This window comes from Nematostella vectensis, chromosome 3 (assembly GCF_932526225.1).
Source record: "Nematostella vectensis chromosome 3, jaNemVect1.1, whole genome shotgun sequence".
Taxonomy (NCBI): Eukaryota; Metazoa; Cnidaria; class Anthozoa; order Actiniaria; family Edwardsiidae; genus Nematostella; species Nematostella vectensis.
In genome coordinates this window covers 4,176,065-4,196,389 of record NC_064036.1, presented here as the reverse complement: position 1 = coordinate 4,196,389, position 20,325 = coordinate 4,176,065, and the positions used below count along the sequence as shown (strand labels likewise).

The 20,325-nt window shown below is 40.6% G+C and overlaps 3 protein-coding genes across 9 annotated transcripts; 2 read left to right on the top strand and 1 right to left on the bottom strand.

Moving 5' to 3' along the window:
• The first annotated feature begins 374 nt into the window (after positions 1-374).
• On the top strand, positions 375-7,568 carry LOC5503181. Of its 6 annotated transcripts, none has more exons than XM_032371480.2 (10): positions 375-464; positions 654-746; positions 1,144-1,223; positions 3,420-3,497; positions 4,008-4,118; positions 4,436-4,492; positions 4,628-4,895; positions 5,305-5,358; positions 5,943-6,041; positions 6,372-7,568. In XM_032371480.2, exons 3-10 carry the CDS (start codon positions 1,158-1,160, stop codon positions 6,590-6,592), a joined length of 954 nt encoding a protein of 317 aa, XP_032227371.1. In that variant the 5' UTR covers positions 375-464; positions 654-746; positions 1,144-1,157; the 3' UTR covers positions 6,593-7,568. The 6 variants fall into 6 exon arrangements, with proteins under 6 accessions (XP_032227371.1, XP_032227372.1, XP_032227373.1 ...); XM_032371481.2 differs by having other exon boundaries at positions 379-469; XM_032371482.2 differs by having other exon boundaries at positions 396-464; positions 687-746.
• Positions 7,569-9,112: 1,544 nt separating this feature from the next.
• Positions 9,113-11,016, bottom strand: LOC5503191 (protein adenylyltransferase Fic). The gene is made up of 2 exons (XM_001624233.3): positions 10,746-11,016; positions 9,113-10,264 (listed from the first exon to the last, which is right to left on the bottom strand). The coding sequence occupies exons 1-2, from the start codon at positions 11,002-11,004 to the stop codon at positions 9,186-9,188; spliced, it is 1,338 nt and encodes a 445-aa protein (XP_001624283.3). The 5' UTR covers positions 11,005-11,016; the 3' UTR covers positions 9,113-9,185.
• LOC116610727 lies at positions 10,260-16,428 on the top strand. Of its 2 annotated transcripts, none has more exons than XM_048725764.1 (4): positions 10,260-10,610; positions 12,157-12,269; positions 13,226-13,383; positions 15,993-16,428. In XM_048725764.1, the coding sequence occupies exons 2-4, from the start codon at positions 12,164-12,166 to the stop codon at positions 16,047-16,049; spliced, it is 321 nt and encodes a 106-aa protein (XP_048581721.1). In that variant the 5' UTR covers positions 10,260-10,610; positions 12,157-12,163; the 3' UTR covers positions 16,050-16,428. The 2 variants fall into 2 exon arrangements, with proteins under 2 accessions (XP_048581721.1, XP_032227370.2); XM_032371479.2 differs by lacking the exon at positions 10,260-10,610 and adding an exon at positions 11,673-12,014.
• The last annotated feature ends 3,897 nt before the right edge of the window (positions 16,429-20,325 follow it).

Here is a 20,325-nt window from a genome sequence, read left to right as displayed (position 1 = left end):
GCCAAATATCTAATTGTGCTCTCAGAAAGGTCTTCTATTTTATCCTATTAACGTCCTTGAAATACATGGACACACTCCATCATTTTGGTGAGTGTGCTGCACCAGGAGCTTTTGTCTAAAATCTTGCCCTGTTGGTCTGTGTGCTATTTCCCCACCCTAAAATGGGGTGAATCTCCAATTTTTTATAATGCCTCCATTTCCGGAAAGGTGGGGAGGCCACCGTTTACATAACCCTTCTGCAAATGTCAGTAGAGGAATTCAATGGCTCCGGCCTTGCTATAAATATATTTCTTTAAAAAAGGCAAAAAAAAAGAGCTATTGTTCTTTTCCAATCAGCTGCGCCTTTTCGCGCAATTATTCTACTCATCAGTGCGCAGTGCAGGCTGGGTATTTGCATACGGCGATGCTTTCAGTGGGTCAAGTAGGTGCCAGTGATGGGGGTCGGATTTGTGCCGGATTTGAACGTAAGGTGAACTCCCTGGTCAAAATTCCACCGTAGTAATGTTCATTTTTCTATTAACCGTCATTTTAAATATATTAGTTCATAACATACGGCTGTAAAATGACTCCTGGCCGCGTAGTTTATATAAACTTTTTCATTTGTTATTATTTTGAACGCGTCGTGCCATAGCAACTCTTATCTGAATATTCAGAATGAGTCCCGTTATGTACTGGCATTTTATTAGCAAAGAACGGAGGTAGTCGCTACAGATTCAGAAACTTAATGACTTGGGCTTGTTTATAAGGTGAGTCAGAGAGAACATCCTTACTTTGCCCTCATTTGTCAACCATTTTCTCATTCCTCTAAACCGTTTCGGTACCCTTTATCATTTTAGGGCTTTAGCTATAAGTTTTAAGCTGAACTTATTTTCTATTTCTACAGATTGTTTAGAATTTATGGTACAAAAGATAGAATAGTACTACTTACTTTAGCATTCTAAACCACACACACCTATTCGAATTATCAGCAACTGATTTGGTGTCGCTTTTTTTATTTGACCTTCACATTGAGGGTCTGCGAACTGTTATACAAATATTTAGTGTTCTGCACGTTTTGAAGTTCATTTTCTAGTTTTGAGGTCAGATAGAATAGTGTATTTTGATTGTTGCCTTATCTATACTTTTACTGTATTATTTTGATAGCCCCAAACTTATTAATGGGAGAGGCGACTCCGGCAAAGTATTATGAAGATTTTCTTCTAAAGAAAGAGGGAAAAAGCAAGGTATGTTTGAACTAATAATATATAGCCTTTGGATTTACATTTGAATACAACAAGCAATTACAGTGCATAATTCATGTTTTGTAACTGTAATTATAATACCCCTATCATAACAAACAATTATACAAAGGGCATTTTTAGAGCAATGCACATGTTACGTTGGTCAATTTCAACAAGGATCCAACAAGGTCTTGTGAAAACTCTTCACTTTATTTTTCATTCAGTTCAACTACTTCGCTTGTGTACAAAAATAGCGTCGCTGAATCACATGACTCGCTTGGTGTGCTCCTTCAAATAAGGCTTGGTTCGCCAGAACCTGAAGTCAAATGGTTATATATAAATTTCTCTACTGGCTATGTGCACGGAGTTGGTACCTGTTAAGTGCTCCGAAAAACAACAACTATTTTGTCTTTTATAAAATAACGAGACATTCTTCTTGGCTAAAAGTTGGCATGTAGACAGGCCTTTCGACGAAGAAATAAAAGTGTAACTTCAGTTTTGCAATACTTGTTTTAGAGTTGCTAAAAATATCATACAACATGAGAAAATAGAAAATTCGTGCATAACATTTTCCAAATTAGTAAACGATTAAATCTTTTACTTCCAAAATAAGCGATATTATGTACCAAAATTCATACTGCCTTGATGCACAAGGATCATAGTTTCTTGTTGTTGCTTGTGTTTATTCAAGAATGATCAATTTTAAAAAATACAAGAAATTAGGTGATGATGACTAAATGTCCATTTTTCACCCAAGAAAAAGTACTTGAAAATAAATTGCAAATAAGCCAACGAAGTAAACCCTTATAAGCCTTTATACTTAGCAGATAGAGTGCACATGAGGTGTACTTTGAAATCCTGATACTAAAAGCTTGGAGACGACTCATAGTTTTATTAGGTTAAAAAAATTGAGCGATAGACTGAAATGTCAACATGCTCTTCTCATTTTTACCCTAACGTTGCCCTGAGCGTTGACCTGAGTGTTGACTTGAGCATTGCCCTGAGGGTTGACCTGAGCGTTGACCTGCTGAGCATTGCTCTGAGCGTTACTTTGAGCGTTAACCTGAGCGTTGACCTGCTGAGTGTTGCCCTGAGTGTTGTCTCATTGTTGCACCATTTTTTGCCTCGAAAGATTACCGATTGATAAATGCGATGCCAAAATCTGGGAAAAAATGACTTCTGGAGTCTAGAGAGGATATGGTTTATGACGTCATATAAATATTGCTGCAGATCTTTAATAGACAAAAACAGAAAGGGATGTCTTGGTCTTGAATGGTAACAGACTCGATCAGACTCAGTTCATTGTGCGGTCAGGCCTTACTCTCCCACAGCAGAGTCGCTATCAATTTGCGGTTCCCCAGTGTCCGTGCACAATTTTAATGCACAATTGGCTCTCTGCCTCCAGTTTTGCGACCTCGAAACATCCTGTTATAAGAATCATAGTTTCAAAAGTAGAACATTGTTCCGCTCATTGACGAAATAAGGAAAAATGTGCCGGTTTTGGATATTTTTTCACGTTGTTATACACAAAATAGAAAAATGGCTGGTGTAGGACTAAGGTTGCGGTTTACGCTCAGCAGGTCAACGCTCAGGGCAATGCTCAGGACAACGCTCAGGTCAACGCTCAAGCAGATCAACGCTCAGTGCAACACTTAGGTCAACGCTAGGGTGACCCTCAGCCCCTTAGAGCAACGCTCACATGAGTGTTACGCAAATGGGCACCAACTCCGTGCACATAGCCTACTCTACACGCACAAAGTTTTGGTTAGCCATTTAGCATGTGAGACTCATTCTTTAAATTGACACATAACTTAGTTGTTGTGCTTTGATTTGCACTCTAGCATTTCTTCTCTTCACTGGTTGACAAGTGAACTTCTTGTCAATCAGATAGTATGTTTCTTACATTTCATTGGTTTAGCTAGCAAAAATCACACGTTTTTATTTACAATATCCCAGATGTAAGAAAATTGACGAGCCTATTCTACTTTTCATTAAATTGGTCAAAGTATTCGTGAAATACAAAAAATTGCATACAATGGAAAACAGTTAACTCAAAACCAACCAACAAACAAAAACAGTTCAGTTAAGCAAAGGGTTTGTTATCTGTGCTCAAGTTTTAAGTGATTTCACTTGTGTTTGGTAAGATTGAGGCATTTAGGTTTTTTTTTTAAAATATCAACTGATATCATTCATTCACAGTGGACAGAGTATTGGGTGATTATCCGTGGAAACTGGATGCTGTTTTACACAGAAAAAGGCAGCACTGACAGGGATAAGGTAATAATCATTACAAATCAAAATCTCTCCTTATCATTACTGATGTAGTAAAATCTCTCCTTATCGTTACCAATGTAGCAATATCTCTCCTTATCATTACCAATGTAGCAATATCTCTCCTTATCATTACCAATGTAGCAATATCTCTCTTATCATTACCAATGTAGCAATATCTCTCCTTATCATTACCAATGTAGCAATATCTCTCCTTATCATTACCAATGTAGAAAAATCTCTCCTTGAGAGAGGGGATTATTATAAATCCTCCTTTCAACTCCCTTGATGCTAGTTTTGTTTTAATAGTCACAAAGGGGAAACCTAATTAATTAAAGAATGAATGCCTTAAAAGCTTTTTTTCACCGTTCTCAAATTCTTCAAATTTTAAGCTCTTAAAATAGCATGGTTTATTGTTAGCTTTTTGTGGCACTGATATTGTGTGCCTTAGGGAACCACAAACTTGACAAGGATGCTAGTATTGTTATCTCTCCTGAATGTTTATGTTTCTTGTAGCTTAAAGGCTCAATCGAGCTTGTGCCTGACACAAAATGCAGTCCAGCAAGAAGGAGGACATATAGTTTCCCATTCTACATCTCTACTAAAAAGGGGTCTCATCTGTTCAAGGTATGTTTTGAAAAGAGATAGCTAAAACTATTCAAAAAGCAAATCACACAAAAAAAAAACAAGTTTGAGAAGGCTCCATTCCATTGGCTGATTTGGAGAAACTGTTGCAATATTTTCGAATTTGTAGACGTGGCTAACAACGGTTCTTTAGGTCTCTAGGTTAGAAATTTGAGCACAGCAAAAAAAAAACCTTTTTTTCTGTAAATTTTTTTTTTCAATAATGAGTGTAGTAAAGGTACAGCATGTTAGGAATCTGGTTACTTTGCCTTGGTTTAAATTAGCTTATTCAGCAAAAATTTGCATTGTTTTGTTTACAGTGTCAGTCAAACCTGAAACGACACCAGTGGATTTATGTAATTGGATTAGCTTATAAGGTACATATTTTCAATATGATGTCAAGCCTACATTATTAATTCTTTTTTTTTATTGTCTTAAAAGTGTATATTTTGTCATTTATAGTGCTAATTGCCTTTGGAGAAATACATTTCTGAGAATATTCTGTTCTACAGCATGCCCCACCAGTTCCTCCGCCGTCATTTATCCCTATGGGCCCGGTAGTGATTGACAAGAGTGACGGAGAGCATTTGGCATCATGGCAAACAAACAAGCAATCATCCGAAAGGCAGTCAGATGGAGATGATGGGGATAATGATGATGATGATGGCGAGGACAGTTACTCCCTCCCCCCAGGGGTGATTATTGTCAGTACCCTGCCTAACGAGCTTATGGAGAATGAGGAGAACAATGACAAGAATTCATCAAGAGTTAACGAGAGAGGTACTGCATTTGATAACGTTTGTGGCCAAGGGCAGGTATCCTCTTTTAGTTGTATGTAAAATGTATTAGGCCAATCATGTGTTTTATATATACTGTATCCCCCTCCCCCATCAAGAGAGATAATGAGTACAGTAGTCCATTACCATAATGATACTGCCCCCTATAAGCTTAAACAAAGACATGCTCATAATTTTATAATTTAGACTGCCCCCTATAAGCTTAAACAAATACAAGCTCCCCTAGAGGGCAGGCACTAGAGTGAAAAAGCCTTCCTAGAGGAAAAAGTAAACTTTTTGCTCTTTTTAGCGCAAAATGCAACAAAATGATCTCTGGTTATTTGCTTGCTTGAGTACCTAGAATGTTTATGTTGCTTTCCACTTATCCCGTGTGCATTTTTGACTACTGACAGCTCCTGTTCCAGTGAATGCAGTAGTGACGCACAGTTTGACAGGTGCCATGATTGGTAAGTTTACAGTTATTTGCATTTATATGACAAAGATTAGACACAAAATGAGAGTGTGCTATACCTTTTTTTTTGGAAGGGGTTCAAAAATTCCATTGGTTGGACATCTGCAAAGCAAAAGAACAGAATCTCCATATCCTTCATCTTAAATATATCTTCATGGGCTTTAATACACCAAAAACTGGAAATCGACTCTGCCAAATTTTCGTCTTTAATAAGACTTCTTCAGGGCAGACTCAATCTTCAGTCTGAAGACTGAGAAAACGAAAATTTGGCAGTGTCGATTTCCAGTTTTTGGTGTATTGTATTCATTGTTCTGGTACGAGATCGCGACAGTTTGGGCTTTTTGATTCTATTCATGGGCTTTAAGAGACATAACTGTGATATCTAATTGATCCACATTATATACCAGTGCCCAAATCCCTCCAAATTCTATTCTCCCAAAAATCTGTTATCTATTGTTTGTTTTTAGATAATCATTACTCATGTTGTAGTTATTACTTCAAATTGTTTTTGGGCTCTGTCACGTTTTTTTTTTTCATGCAAATCCTTATGAGCTGACGACTCTGACTATTTTCTTTTAGTAATACCAGACTCTGAGACAAGCACAACTAAAAAGGATCGACTCAACCCTCCAAGGGTGACTTTCCCAAAGCAGATCTCAAAATCTGCAGACACTATAGGTAAGTAGATTAAATATAAAAAACTTTAAAGCATGAATCAACAAAACTGTGAAACATCAACCCTATCAAATTTTCTAGGATTTCTCCAGATTTTGGCTTTGTCTTCCTTTTCATAATTTCCAGATTGCTAGCCCAAAATCACACGTTTTTACATAAAATATCCCAGATTTTATCAAACAAAAACCCCATCTTGCTGGCCTCGTGAGTTTTAACCCAGAGGTTTTGACAAAACCCTGAAGCTGGTTAGGGTAGATCAAAGAAACACCAAGTTCTTGGGAGAATTCTCTATAATTTTCCCCCAAAGTGTAACTTATTCCTTGCTATTACTAGGTTCACCTTCCAGACGTTCTCGTCATGATTTTTCTCCTCTGCGCCATCATGGGTATGGTCCTGACCTTGATCGGCCTAGCACCAGTCCTCTACCCTCCAATGTGCATTTACATATCCCTGGCTATCCATCTTACGGCCATGGTACTCAACTCAAGTTTTCTCGACACATGACGTCATCAGCACCAGACTTCAATGCATTATCATTAGGGAATGGCATATGAACAAGGCCGTTTAGCTTCAAGCATTATTCTTCAATGGCTTATCATTAGGGAATGACTTATGAACATGGATGGATTCACTTCAAGCACCAGTCTTCAAAGATTTTTCATTAGGAAATTACTAATGGAGATTGATATAATATTATGAAACAAGAAGAAATTAAAGCCGCATTGTCACCAGTTTACTTCCGGTCGATTACGTAACAATATCCGATGATTTTTAACGGAAAACGCGAAAAATATTTCAAAATATTGAAAGCAATGTGTCTATTGGAAGTTTCTTTGAGGATGTGATTGAAAATTTAGAGCGGAAGGCCTTTTAAATATCTCGGATTTCAATAGATTCTTTTGTCTTTTAACAGTTGAGGTTTCTGTCGGACCTCCGGAAGTAAACTGGTGACAATGCGGCTTTAAATAAGGAGTTGAAAAATAGTTATGTATAAAAGAAGAAAATACTGTGCAAAATGAAATAAACATGGACAACATTAATCACTAGGTGCCACAGACAGTGGTGACCCGAATGCAAGCATTAATCAAAGTAGATAATGACTGAACACCCTTTCTTGCTAGGTAATTAGTGATTAGTGATTAACCTGCCGATCTAAGAGTTTTTAATCTTAAAAGATTGGAGTAATCACTGCTTGAATGGTAAAGCCCATATAAATGGGTTAGACAATATGCCTAGTATGCCTACGTTTTGTTGGGTAGGTTGTTTTTCTGAGTGTTTTGCTAAAGTACATTATTGCACAAATTAAATTAAATATTTATTATTAAATTGAATAAATTTTACACTTCTATCGTACTATTAGGATGTTTCTACTGTATATAGCAGTGAACAAAAGAAAGCTTAAGTTAATTCCTTTTTTTCTTTACCCTATGGACAATAGAAGCCATTGTTCCATAGAATGACAAATTTCCCACAGTAATAGTGCAGTACCATTCAGGTAGATGCCCAAACAAAGAAGCATAAAAATTTTGACAACCTGTGTAATTCTGTATCTAGGGCAGGGGTTTGTGGTGGGTGGAAACTCAAGTTGGTATGCGTGTGCATTGGATCCAACTAACACACTTTGTAGTGTTGAAAAGCGTTGAATTCTATTAATTCTGAGTGACTTTGACTCCAGGAACTAGCCCCTTTTCAGTGTAATCTGGTTATCCAATTGAAAAGCAAAATGTACACCTGCACATACGTTTGTTACTAGTGCACACATTCCATGCACGTGTTTTCCTGCTAGTATCTTGATGCTATTTTCTTATCAAAACTCCACATAGAGCTCAACATTTCTATCCTGTTAGCTTATGCAAGTAACATTTTCAAATCGGTTTTCACAATTAATGTACCTGCGCATGCTTGTGGACAAACGCACACATTTTGTGCATGTTTTCCTGCAATAATCTAAAATGCAATGCCTTTTTTTATATAAAAACTTCACATAGGTCCAAAAAAGAACAAAACTAAAGCTGTTAGATAAAAGAAGACGGTTTTCCTTAGCATTTCAAACTGAAGAAGGTGACATTTAAATTAGTAAGCAAAATTAATTCCCTGCGCATACATTTTGACTGACGCACACATTTCGTACAAGATTTACCCTTTAAAAATCTAATTCTCTATTCTCTATAGAAACTTCACCGAGAGGCAGATAAAAGTAATGGATAGGGGGAAGCAGCTTTTCTTGAATTATCCAAGCGTTATTTTCGCAAAAAAAAAAAAATTTCTCAAGAAGGAAACGTAGTACGAAATTAGATCTCTTGGATAGAGGAAGGAGGTTTTCTAGTAACATTTTCAAATGGTTACCAAAATTAATGTACATGCGCATGCAAATTTATTAAAATAGCAAAATACACTTTTAGGCTAATGCATACATTCAGATATATGCGTTTCTCTGCAAATACACAGATAACCTGTTATTTCTTCAAAACCTTAAGTGAAGCCAAAACAGAACAAAAATAAGACTGTAGGATAAAAAGCAGCTTAAAAATTAAAATTGATTAACAAAAATTATGTCTGGTGCAAACTTTTGTGTAACATTTAAATTAAAATTGCTAAAGCACACATTTCGTTGTGTCTTTCTCTGCAGATTTCTAAGATCTTATTTTCGCATTAAATCTTCCCAGAGGGACAAAATAATGAAAAAAAGATCTTTAGGCTAAAGACAGGTTTTAGCATGTTATAATTGTGAAAACTGATTCTAATTGGAAGGCAAAATTTTAATAAACCTGCATGCACTTTCAATAACATTTGCCTGATGTACGCATATTGTGCATGCATTCCCTGCAAATATCTAAGATATGAAAAATCTTAATGAAGGAAAAATGAAAAGACACTATCAAAAGACAGGTCATTTTATTTAAATATTTTCAATAATAAATACTTTTTCTGTATATTCCCAGTAAAAAAGAGAAAAATATTCCACTCCCATTTTTAAGAACCTTCTATTAATTTAATGGGAGACCACTTCCGGACAATCAACAGTAATGAAACAGTCCCCTTGTTATCACATCTAACAGACTTGTTAATGGGTATATAGTAAAAATAGCTCTTTATTTTTGTTCTCTAAGGGTATAAATATTTTGATATTAAATACAATTCTTTTGATCAACGATTTGGATCTTTCTCGTCATGTGCATCTGTTAGTTCTCTGGTGCGTTCATGACCTAATGGGTAAATAGTTGTGGATGCTAAATATGCATCAATAGTCCTCTCTGTACACCTCGCCACAAATCTAATAAAGGGTCGTATATCGCCGTGATTAGCCTGATTAAGATACTCATAATAATCATGCCTGTCTTGGAATCTGATAATAACTGGTGGGAATCCAGCACGCATCAGGATGGCATTCATAAGAAGCCTAGCAGTTCTTCCATTTCCATCTGTAAATGGATGGATGTAGACGAGTTTGTAGTGAGAAAGAGCAGCAAACTCAATAGGATGTAAGATTTCAGGGTCCCTTGATAACAACCAGTCATTGAAAGCATTCATTTGCTTTTCTAGGTCTTCAGGAGCTGGGGGCACGTGGTCGCTCACAAACACCTGGGTGCTTCTGTACCTCCCAGCTTCTAATGGGTGGGCATGCCCAAGAACACGCCTATGAATTTCAATGATGTCATCTATTGTAATGCTCTCTGATTTCTGGATCAGAGTACTGTTGACGTACTTCAAGGCCTCATCAAGTCCTAAAACCTCGTTATGCTCCAAGATACTTTTTCCAGGTACTGCCATTTTAGTTTCCACAATAGCTCTCGTCATAGAAAGTGTCATGGTATTACCCTCAATAGCGTTTGAGTGATAAATATGTTGAAAGTATGCCTCTTTAATGGCTCTTTTCATAGGAAGACTTCCAGCCGGTATACTGAACAGCTTATCACGCTTTTCATCTATTTTGTCCAGCATTTCTTGGTCAAGTTGTTTGACTTTTGGGAGTGCTCTCTGCCTGTTTGCTAAAGCCCGTGAGTCCAAAGGGTTTGCAGTGAGGGCGCGGTTATATAGATGCTCTGCCTGGACCACGTCATGTTGTTCTAGGAACTCCCCGTACTGTAGTAGTATTTCTGGATGATGCGGTGCTAAGGAAACAGCTTGTTGGAAGAGCTTGACAGCTTTGGAATGTTTTCCACCATGTTTCATTGCTGAAGCAGCTTTTAATGCTGCTAGTGCTTCGCCATACAGGGGGTCTTGAACTAAATGCAAAATAAAAAAATGAGAATAAAATGCATGGTGCTATTTTTCTTCAATAACAGTTAAGTAGTCTACAAAAATATAAGGGTTAGAAGGTCACACGAATCTGCTGTCATGCAGTTGTAAAAATTAAACACTGAATTGATCCAGCCAGAGGTGTTAATCAATTTAACAAGAGTTCGTGGTTCAATTAGTTATGTAATCTTAATAAAACATAACAGCTCTGTTCGTCGCTATAAAAAGAAGAAAGACTTAGAGATTTTGAATGTATCGAAAAGAGTGAGTTGAAAAAAGAAAAGAAGTAAAGCGAAGATCAAGAAGGAGGAACACACCAGTTGACCTTAGATGGTACGGTATTCGGTATAGTCGTTAAATTTACATCATACTGTGTTTAAGCTTTCTGTTTAGTTTATAGCTTTCTATTTAGTCTTTATGTCATCCTCTAAAGTATGATATTAGGGAAATTATCAGTAAAATATTCACCTTCAGCGTCAAAATGTATTTCTGGAATCAACATATTCAGTCCTTCGCGGAATCCTGGTGGATCAAGAGTGTTCTTACTCGATCGAAGTCGCCAAAATACCGGTGCATGTGTGACAATTATCGCTATTGATAATCCAGCTAATGAAGCAAGTAACAAGTGTATTAAATATCTTAGATTTCCCTGTTTGATTTGAGTGGAATCCATGAGTTTCAGCCGATTACTGAGACTACACCAAAATTGTGTCACATCGGCGGCCATTTTGATTCTGAATGTTTATGATTTTGTTTTGACGTGCTGAGCTGTGATTGGCCGAAAACCGCTCGATTGCATCATCGTCGAAAGCTCCCGAGTAACCCCGACATTCCGCCGATACAAATACGATGAGTAATCAGGTGTGAGGAAGTTGGGGGGTAGGGGTGGGTAGTAGTTTCAGGGAGGAGGGATGGTTGATGGTTTCAGGGGTAGGGGTAGGGGGTGGTTTCTATTTCTTTAAGCGCTATGCAACGCGGTGAATAACCTAGGTTTTTATGCACGGGATTTTAAACTGTTCAACAAATTTTTTGTCGGCTGCTTATGTACTTCCAAAAGTGTGTGTGAGTGGGGGGGGGGGGGGGGGGGGGGGGGGGGGGGGGGGGGGGGCTACCCGCCCTTCCCCTTCCGCCGCCCTACCGTGTGTTGGTTTTCTTGAGTCTATAGGTTAAAAATAGGCATTACCCCCTTGGGAGATTCAAGATATCCAAGGCACACGTATTTTTTTATTCTCGCCAGGCAAAAAAGATGCAATTTCTGTTCTCTCAAGCTGATGATTTCTCCTTTATTACAGTTATTATACGTGTAATGAACGATTATTTTAATGTTTCTGGTTCGTACGATTCATACGGAATTCATACCATTTTCAGCTAATAGGAGAGCTCGCATTACGTCATTACATCACGCCGTTGAAAATTCCTCATTCATTCTCTAACCACTTCCCTGCGCTTATCTAAGCTTTAACATGGCTCCCAAAATGAGGAGCAGTAATGTTCTGCGTTATATTGAGAGTGCTGGACTCTCTGAGGATCTCAGCCAGTTTGAGAGTGAGAACATATCGGCAGGGTCTCGCTTGGCCACCAAGAATGAGACGGCAGTTCATGTAGAGAGCACAGCTCGTCTATATGAACTCCGTCTCATTCAGATGGAAAAATTCGCCGTACAAGAGAAGGACACGGCTATTCTTTTTGGTGAAAATAGCCGTCCATTTAGGGCGGCTACTATCAAGACCTTTCTCGGTAAGGGTGAAGTATGATGCTCTATCGAAATACTGTAAATGAGACTAAAAAAGAACTGTCTAATAACTTACGTACGTAAAGTCTCAAGACCGGATTAAGACACTTTGCAATAATATAATTGGTTAATGACTCTGTCATACAGATTCTGGATGCCGAAGTTTGGGCATGTTGGCCCATACAGTGAGCAAGTGAAAAGGGATCATGATGGGAAAATCGTAGACATCATCCCAAAAGGGAACCCTATGGAGGATGCTGGTAAGTGTCTGGTATGATGATTATGACAGTATTCCTGTCAGCCTTATCATTATATCAGTACAAGAAACAGATTTTTGGACTGGCTTGAGACTCCCGCCTAATTAGGCGGGAGTCTCAAGATTTATTTCTATCACGGAGGGTACAAGATGCAGGTTGCAGGTCGGCTGCAGGTTGAGTACAAAATGCAGGTCACGTGATTACAGGTTTTTTTTGCTTTCTCTATTTCATACAAACTACGGCTCACGTGACGCGTTAAAATATTAAATACTTAGATTCTCGTTTAATGCTTAGCAATTACGTGACCTTGGGAATAAAGAATATCTTGCCAGTGATTTGCTGCACATCAAGCAAACTTGGATCAAGTAATGTTAACAGTATGAATATCTCAGTAAAAATTGTATAAGAACGTAAACCCACGAATTTTCCTCCGCTTTATGTTAAACATACCGGTGCACCACCCACCCCCGTTCCTCCCCTTCGAAAATGTCTAGATCCACCCTTGCTGTCCATTGGAATTATTAAAAAAAGCTATATACTAGAAAGTGAACCATTTATCTAACAGATATAGTCACCACATTTTGGAGTTTATTTGATTTATTTTTGGTTGATGAGCAGCAAATGACTGGCGAGATATTCGTAGTTTTCCCACGGTCACGTGATCTGTGACGTAACCACCTATACATATTTTTTTCACTTAATGTCCATCTGACATTATACATTAATTGACCCAAGTTTGGTTGATGTGCAGCAAAGTCACGGGATTGCTTATGCTTAGTTATAAAAGAGAATCTGAGCTTCACGTGAGCCGTAGAAATTGAATAAAATAGAGGAAGCAAAAAAAAAAAAAACAGTAAAATCACCCGACCTGCATTTTGTACTCAACCTGCATTTTGTACCCTCCGTTTCTATCAATTTTTCAAAGGTCTCAAGATTTATTTCTATCATTTTCTTAAAAGGTGTCAAGACATTGATACGTTCCCTAAATAAAAGGAAGCGCCAACCTTCTAGAAGAGACATGAGGGCCGGCATGAAGCCCTATGAGGCAAAGAAGGCGCCACCATTCTCTCTTGAGGATATGCTCAAGATGAGAGAATACTGTTTGAAGACAGTTGAGGTAAATAATTTAATTACCATCACAAAAAAGTTCATTAGAAATAAACAGGTAGCCTAATAAATCATTGTTAAAGCCCCATTGATCCAGCTTATTTGCATGCAGGATGCGTAATTTTGTAGGCTATGAAACCCTGCATAATCAAATCTGCTTGAATTGAGGAGAAATTAAATCCATCTTTTAATAAGACATGTCTTTGTTACAATCAGAGACCACTTACATTACCATTTCAATATCTTTTAAACTGGGGGGGGGGGGGGCTATTACAATTGTTTTGGCATGGAATGATAATACTATAATTTTAAAAATGCAATTCATAATTTATACTTATTGTAGCATTACAGAAAATTCCCTGCTTACAAATTAACAACATTGTAAATTATGTGACCGGGTGGTATTTTAGATTTTGCAAAGATTTTTAATAAGTAAGTTTTGGATTATAATTATAATAATTATGCTGCTGTGTTGAACCTTGCATCTCCTGACTAGATATTATCAAGATAATATCACATATAGATCCATTCTACAAACATGACAGACACAATAGATTCTGTAGTCGAATATTCCATAAAATTCTAGGGGTCCATCAGAGAGGACGAAGGCATCTAGTAGATTCTAGGATAATCTCCGATACTATCACAAAATCAAGGGTCCAGCAGATAAGCAGGATCTAAATAGACATCTAGTAGATTCTAAGATAATTCCCGATAAAATAGACTACAGTAGTAGATTCTAAGATAATCTCCAATAATATCAAGGGGTCCAGCAGATTGAAGGAGCAGGATCTACATAGACATCTAGTAGATTCTAAGATAATCTCATATATTATCACAATATCGAGGGGTACAGCAGATGGAAGCTAGGAGCATGATCTAAATAGACATCTGTCTAATAGCATATTAGAGGAAAACAATGATAATATCCTAATCTCAATAAACAGTTGAAGCTCTCGTAAGCGACCACCTTGGGAACTGATAATTGTAGTCGTTAACAGAGCTGGTCTCTTACGAGAGATTGCTCTCATAAGCAACCACTGGGCGCCAAAAACTTGAGCAATAGGTGTTGGTCTCTTACGGGAGCTTAATTAAAATGGAATCTAAAAGTTATCGTGATAACAACGCTGTAATATTTTGGTTTATTGCTTGATTTTCAAACTAGGTATTTTACTTATCATGAGAGTGAGTTGTTTTACTTAATAGCAATTAATTCTACGCAAAGTTGCTCATTATGCTCGTTTATAACGACGACTTAAGCTTTTCGTCATGAGAATATCGCATGGGTCTTTTGTTAGCCGATTTCTAAAGCATGCAACAAACAAGTGAATGGCTATTGTAACTGGATAAAGGATAAATCGTGGAGCTGGCAATGGACTAGAGATTCCTTGCATTTATACATTTTCTGGAGACAAAGAAACGTCAATCCCATGGTTGAAATTGAAGTTAGAAAATTGTAATTATGAAATTCTTTAATTGTTGTCTACTGGAAAGGCAGCTTTTGTGAAACATCACAACATTTCTTTATATGTGATTTCAACAGCATTGGATATGATGTTTATCAGGTGTTGACTGATGTTGTAAAGCCAAAAATCATTGTGGTCGCTTACGAGAGCTTAAAAATAAAATAAAATTTCAGTTGGTGGTTTGAAATTGTGGTCGTTAACGGAGCTGGTCGCACCGATAAGTTGGTCGCTTACGAGAGCTTAAAATTACAGAGTTTTTATGACAATTCAATCGTTGATTCATGATCGCGGTCGTTATCGGAGCTGGTCGCCTACAAGAGCGGTCACTCAGAGAGCTTCGACCGTATTCAATATTAAAGTTCAAAATCGCGCCTATCTCTGATGATTAATATCAGTTATAAGTATTTTGTTTGCAACACTAGCTTTTGATTTAAGTTACCTCTTCTTATGTTTTTATAATGTTCATTATCACTTAAAAACTTGTTATTTCTTAATTTCTTAATAAACCCTTATAATTCCATTCCTTGCACCATGAATTTGTTTTCTTGTTGCCTTCGATCAATCGTTTCATTTTGATTCCTTCATTTACTGTTCTTTTGCATACTTTTTGGCTTGTGTCAAGACCTGATAGTTTTTATTCCAGTGTTAGGGTTGTTCTTGTATTTTTCTTAATGGTTCTTAATGTCATTTTCTGATGGTTACAGATGCAAAAAAATGCAAATGCTGTTCATTAAAGCATCAACTAAAGATGCCTGTACTGTAGTTATTACATGTACACCATAAGGACATCAAAGCCTTTCTATGACTTTTGTTTTAGGATGCATCTCGTATTTACCTTTTGTTTTATACATTTTACATGCATTATACATTTTATATGTATTTTTATAAGTGGTGTCAATTATAAATGCATTACCTTATTCTTCACAGAGAAGTTTGTCTGTGAAGCTATTTTCAGAGATAGACAAGAAAATCTGGAAAATATTTTGCTATTTTTATTATACTCAGGACTTTCTAAAAGAGGATCTACCATATATCTTTGAAATGTTTCCTTTCATTGGAAATATATGTTCATCTTGACCATTTGGCAACGTAATGTCTGCATTATAGACATCTTAAAAAACGCTCTAATAAAGTTGTTTGTTTGTGTTCACAGGGATTTAAAGAAATGTGGCTTTGGTCAATTGTTACATTTTCGTTTGGCCTTTTTTAAGAGGGGCTTAAGGTCAAGCACATCAAGCTCCCGCCCAACTTTGACAGTGAGTTATTTTACTTATCATGTTACTACTCTTTCCATTGCAACAGCATTTTGGATCCTTTACATTAGTTGGTTCTCGCATAATAGTTGTAAACAGACATCATCTTAGGGCTGTAATACAATTACTAGTCACTAACTAACAGGCATGCTTGCTCTGCTGAAATTTACAGAGAACAGACAATATTATTGCATTTTCTGGGATTGTGTGGAACAATCTTTTGCCTTGGACTACTTTGGTTCATTTTATTCAATTGCTTTCCTATAATTATTCTGCCTAATTTTTTGGCTTAGTGGTATTTGAGCAGTTATACTTCTGTCTGGCACTGTTATTCAATCAAATAAATGCAGAATCTGAGATTTGAAACGTTTTCATTATATCATAATAATGCCACATAATAATGCCATTACAATTGTCATGCAAAATTTTATCTAAAAGTAGTAAAAAATTACACTGCCTACATGGAACAACTTCATTAGAATTTGAAAGCTCCTATTCATAGCCTGGCACTACCTATATGTCTGTTCATTCAAAAGGATCCCTATATCCCAATCCCTGGTCAATGCGGGCCCCTGAGCTGTCCGACTACTACGTCCACAGCAGAACACAGAAAAACGCCGAGTTGGCGTACATCGGCGCCGTTGCTCTCGCCATCGGCTACACAGGTAGCCGCTTGCTGTGATGCAGCTTTGCTGCATCTAGGCGGCCCTTTTCCATACGTATACGTATAAGATGATTGCAGACCGGTTGTGGAGTGCTATGCACGAGGTAGCAGCTGCTGCTAAGCGAGACAAGTCGATGACACCGAAGGTGTCGTAGCTTTGGTGACATTGCTAACCGAAGCATCGAGTTGTGGCGCGCAGACATGCGAGTGCGTTAAGAGATTCGCCAATGCCGTTCTCCGGGGGCCTACCGACCTCAGAAAGACCGAGCGCTTCGCGTGGCACTACCGGAGCAGACGGCAACCGACTGTTGGAGACTGACACACCTGTTGCGATGTATCGCAGTACATTGCCGACACATAATGGCGGCGAAGCGCATGTCCGACGAAAAACACGGTGCGTTCCTTCGTCCTATATACTACGCTTATGTACTATATACTACGAGGTGGCTTCCAGGAAGTGACCGCTCTGCATGCCAAACTTCTCAAGGGCTCAGCCTCCATAGATCGAGTGCCCTGACTGTCGTTGACGTTGCTTCACGATATAATGCCGCCCGCCCACTGAGGACTAAGAGCGCGGCCGTCGTCTCCCGCGAACTCGCTGACATCTATGCAGAGGGACCTCTCACATGGCCTAAAGTCCTCTCGGTTGATGACGGCACGGAGTTCAAGGGTGCTACCACAAAGCTCCTAACAGACCACGGGTTGGAGGTCCGACGGGCTGAGCCAGGGCACCACAGGAGCCAAGCTTTCGCCGTGTCTTTCCATCGCTGGCTGGCAAAGCGCCTATTTCGTGCGCAGTACTCGAAGGAGCTAGCATCCGGCGAAACAAACCGCGAGTGGGTTACTGCTTTGCCAATCGTCATCTCGGACATAAACGCAACGAAGACTTGCATGACTGGCTTTGCGCCTAAAGACGCCATAAAGCTGAGGCGCGTGCCTCTCAAAGCCGAGAAGCCCCCCTTAGAGGTCCCCTTAGAGGTAGGAATGGAGGTGTACATCGCCGTAAACGAGGAAGACCTCCAGGACAAGGGCGGACGGCGAGCGACGAAACCGTGGTGGACAAGCAAGGCATACCCAATACTAAAGAGGGTTATGGAGCCCGGACAGCCAGTGTTGTATCACACGGCGTACTCTAAGCACGGCTTCACACGTTCGCAGTTGCGTGTTGCGTGATCAGCGCTTGTGCCTTGTATTACAGCTAAGGCACGTGAGTCTGACATCTGCGTCAGCAATCATGCCGAGTACGTGGTCTACCGTTAGAACGTGGTGCGATCCCGTGTACTTTGTGCGACCCTTTTCCCTGTCGTCTACAGCGTATCGCTTGATTCGCGCTGTAATGAACTCTTCACTGGGCGTAGCCTGCAGTTCTGTGGGAGCCAAGGTACCGGGGGCGTTATCGGGGGGGATCACGCGGACTATCTGGTCGGGGTGCCGCACGCGGGAGATGCCGGTGTATACAGCATTCGTGATCCAGCCCTCTAAGCTGTGGTCTATCATAAACAGACGTCTTGGAGTCTGGATGGTTTTGCCCTGCACCCGGTGGACGGTTCCCCAGCCCGCGTATTTCCACTCGAGCGGAAGCCCGTTAAGGACTGTGTCGAGAGGAACCTCGACTACCGTGCCTTTGTACGCGTTGACCTTCCCAGCCCTGTTGCCTGGCATGGGCACTGTCCGCCCTTGCTTGCGATAACGATGCGCGACGCTAGGGTCGGGGTCAAAGCGGATGGTTGCTGGCAATCGGGGGTAGTTTTTCCTGTGGTGCTCTATCAATCGCTGCTGAACAAGAGCCCCCATCTTGTTGGTCGAGCACACCCACATATCGCTTGGGTGGGCCTGCTCGATCGCCGCGTCGAACGCTACCCCATCCCACTCCTCTCACAACACCTCAAGCTGTTGGGAATCTGGCCGACACCAAATCCGGTCCTTTATGTCGTGGAGCCTGGAGGAGGGCAGGCCGTCGCATGTACTGTACGGCTTTCCGCAGTCTTCACACAGGCAGCGGTAGTCGGACTCGAACCAGCGGATGTTCCCTTGTGCCCACTCCTCGAGCATATCGTGAGGCCCCTCTTATCTCCCCAGGGCGGGACCTTCCCATAGTCGCCACAACACACTACCTGACACGGCCGCGTAGCGAGATACTCTAGGATGGCGCGTAGCACTTTAGTCTGTACCTTACAGCACTCGATGATTACTTCTGCGAGACGGTAGAGTTTGTGCCCCAGCTCGGAAGGTCTCCACTCCTCTATCGGCTTCTACGCTGGTATGCAGAGGTAGTGGTGGTAGGTTTGAGCCTTCACCGCGAGGCGCGGGTTATTGCGATGGTCGTGGACGAGGTCGTTCTCGGGAGTGAGCACCACAACGTTGTGGCCGCGGAACATGCTCACCGCCCACTCGGTCTTCCCCGATCCTCCTTGGCCGGTTAGATACATCTTTGCAGAGGTTGCGGCCACTAGATCGCACGGCAGACTCGGCGCAGTGCTTGGCTCTTTGGCCAAGCTCCCCGACTTCTTCGGTCGCCACTCGTACCCAGGCTTCTTGTGGCGCCACTCTCCATACCTCGGATTTTGCTCCACGAGCTTTACACCACTGGGCACCGCCTTTGCGTATATGGCATCTGTGCACACCCGGAGGACGTCTTCGCGAGGAATCCGCCTCAACATGCGTCGCAACGCTATGTTTGTGTACGCCAAGACGAAGGCCCTGATATGGTACCATTGTGAGCGTCGGACACCGTCTTTGTATTGGATCAGATGGGCCCCGTCGGCATGCTCGAAGTTAAGTAAGTGGTCGGTGCCCGCAAGGAGGTTTGTCAGATACGCGGCTTCTTCACGGTCGCGAACTACGATCGAGGACTCGTCGCCATGGCGAGCGCACTTGCCTACGGAACGGACAGCGAGATCTCGACCCCCAGGATGGTGCGAGTCTTTGCTACTCGCGATGGAGTGGGGGAACCTGATGGAGTCCTTTTTTCCGACGCTGTACAGCACCTCCCTCGCCGTGGCCATGACGAGGTCACCCGAGTCTAACAGGTCCTTGAGCTCTGGCGTGGTGATCCAGCCCTCGTTTTATTCCAAGTGCTGCCCTACCCTCCCGGAAGTGTGGGGGTGACAGGCCTCAGAGAACCCCCACTCGGTCAGCTGAATGACCCCGGTTAGTTGAAGAACCTCGCTCAATGGCCGTCCCACAACATCCGCGATACGATACACGTTCGTAGGGAAGCCGTATTTCCGTACCAGATCAATGGCGTCCAAGGCGCCGCCGAAGACACTGTCCTCTCATCATAGGTACGCCGCACGCATGTCGATGTGCGCATGAGGCTGCTCCCCTAAGTTTTCCTTGCTATTCCACACTTTGGACTCAACCTGCGCCGCTTGCCAGACGTCCCTGTATTTAAGAGGCGTTGTCCTGATGTTCTCTCTTTGGATCCACTTTTTGAAACGATACCCTATTGCGCCGCCCATCGAGTGCGTAGCTTCGGTGTACTCTTGGTAGGCTGGGCGATCATCAGGGAGCCATTGAGGATCATGCCCTGTCTCGTCTGTAAACGCCCTGTCGATAGCCACTCTGTC

Bases quoted from the DNA above. Each gene is read 5' to 3' on its own strand.
- LOC5503181 (XM_032371480.2), top strand. From the start codon at position 1,158: ATGGGAGAGGCGACTCCGGCAAAGTATTATGAAGATTTTCTTCTAAAG. The intron at 1,224-3,419 runs GTATGTTTGAAC...ATTCATTCACAG, and splicing joins AGAAAGAGGGAAAAAGCAAG to TGGACAGAGTATTGGGTGAT. The intron at 4,119-4,435 runs GTATGTTTTGAA...TTTTGTTTACAG, and splicing joins AGGGGTCTCATCTGTTCAAG to TGTCAGTCAAACCTGAAACG.
- LOC116610727 (XM_048725764.1), top strand. From the start codon at position 12,164: ATGCCGAAGTTTGGGCATGTTGGCCCATACAGTGAGCAAGTGAAAAGG. The intron at 12,270-13,225 runs GTAAGTGTCTGG...TTTTCTTAAAAG, and splicing joins GAACCCTATGGAGGATGCTG to GTGTCAAGACATTGATACGT. The intron at 13,384-15,992 runs GTAAATAATTTA...TTGTGTTCACAG, and splicing joins ACTGTTTGAAGACAGTTGAG to GGATTTAAAGAAATGTGGCT.
- LOC5503191 (XM_001624233.3), bottom strand. From the start codon at position 11,004: ATGGCCGCCGATGTGACACAATTTTGGTGTAGTCTCAGTAATCGGCTG. The intron at 10,265-10,745 runs GTGAATATTTTA...TTTTGCATTTAG, and splicing joins AATACATTTTGACGCTGAAG to TTCAAGACCCCCTGTATGGC.